Source organism: Haliaeetus leucocephalus, unplaced genomic scaffold (genome assembly GCF_000737465.1).
Source record: "Haliaeetus leucocephalus isolate CR32 unplaced genomic scaffold, Haliaeetus_leucocephalus-4.0 Scaffold1000, whole genome shotgun sequence".
In the NCBI taxonomy this organism is placed as follows: domain Eukaryota; kingdom Metazoa; phylum Chordata; class Aves; order Accipitriformes; family Accipitridae; genus Haliaeetus; species Haliaeetus leucocephalus.
In genome coordinates this window covers 2,879,002-2,879,303 of record NW_010973436.1, presented here as the reverse complement: position 1 = coordinate 2,879,303, position 302 = coordinate 2,879,002, and the positions used below count along the sequence as shown (strand labels likewise).

Sequence of the window (302 nt, the reverse complement as noted above, 5' to 3'; positions counted from 1 at the left end):
GGCGGGAGGCGGTGGCGGCGCCGGGATGGGGTCCCGCCGCCCGCGGCCCTGAGCCCCGCCGCCCCGCGGCATGGCCGGCATCATCAAGAAGCAGATCCTGAAGCACCTCTCCCGGTAAAGGCACCCGGTCCTTCCTCCTCCTCCTGTTCCTCTTCCTCCCGGGGACGGGGGGAGGATGCCGGTGAGGGAGGGCCCGGGCCTGAGGCGCGGCGGTGGGTGAGGACCCGGGCCCCGGCCCCGAGGGGCTGCTGTGGGGCTTGGGGACCGCAGGGCCCGGCTGGCAGCTCCGCTGGGGAGCTGCC

At 76.5% G+C, this 302-nt stretch overlaps 1 protein-coding gene across 2 annotated transcripts in view; it reads left to right on the top strand.

Moving 5' to 3' along the window:
* Positions 1–16: 16 nt before the first annotated feature.
* Positions 17–302, top strand: part of UHRF1BP1 (UHRF1 binding protein 1) — a 33,928-nt gene continuing 33,642 nt past the window's right edge. The window contains exon 1 of one of the 2 annotated variants that reach the window (XM_010584666.1): positions 17–114. In XM_010584666.1, coding sequence (XP_010582968.1) covers positions 71–114 — 44 coding nt within the window. In that variant the 5' untranslated portion in view covers positions 17–70. Of the gene's footprint in view, positions 115–160; positions 217–302 lie in introns of those variants that run through there. The other variant, XM_010584667.1, reaches the window with a different exon arrangement.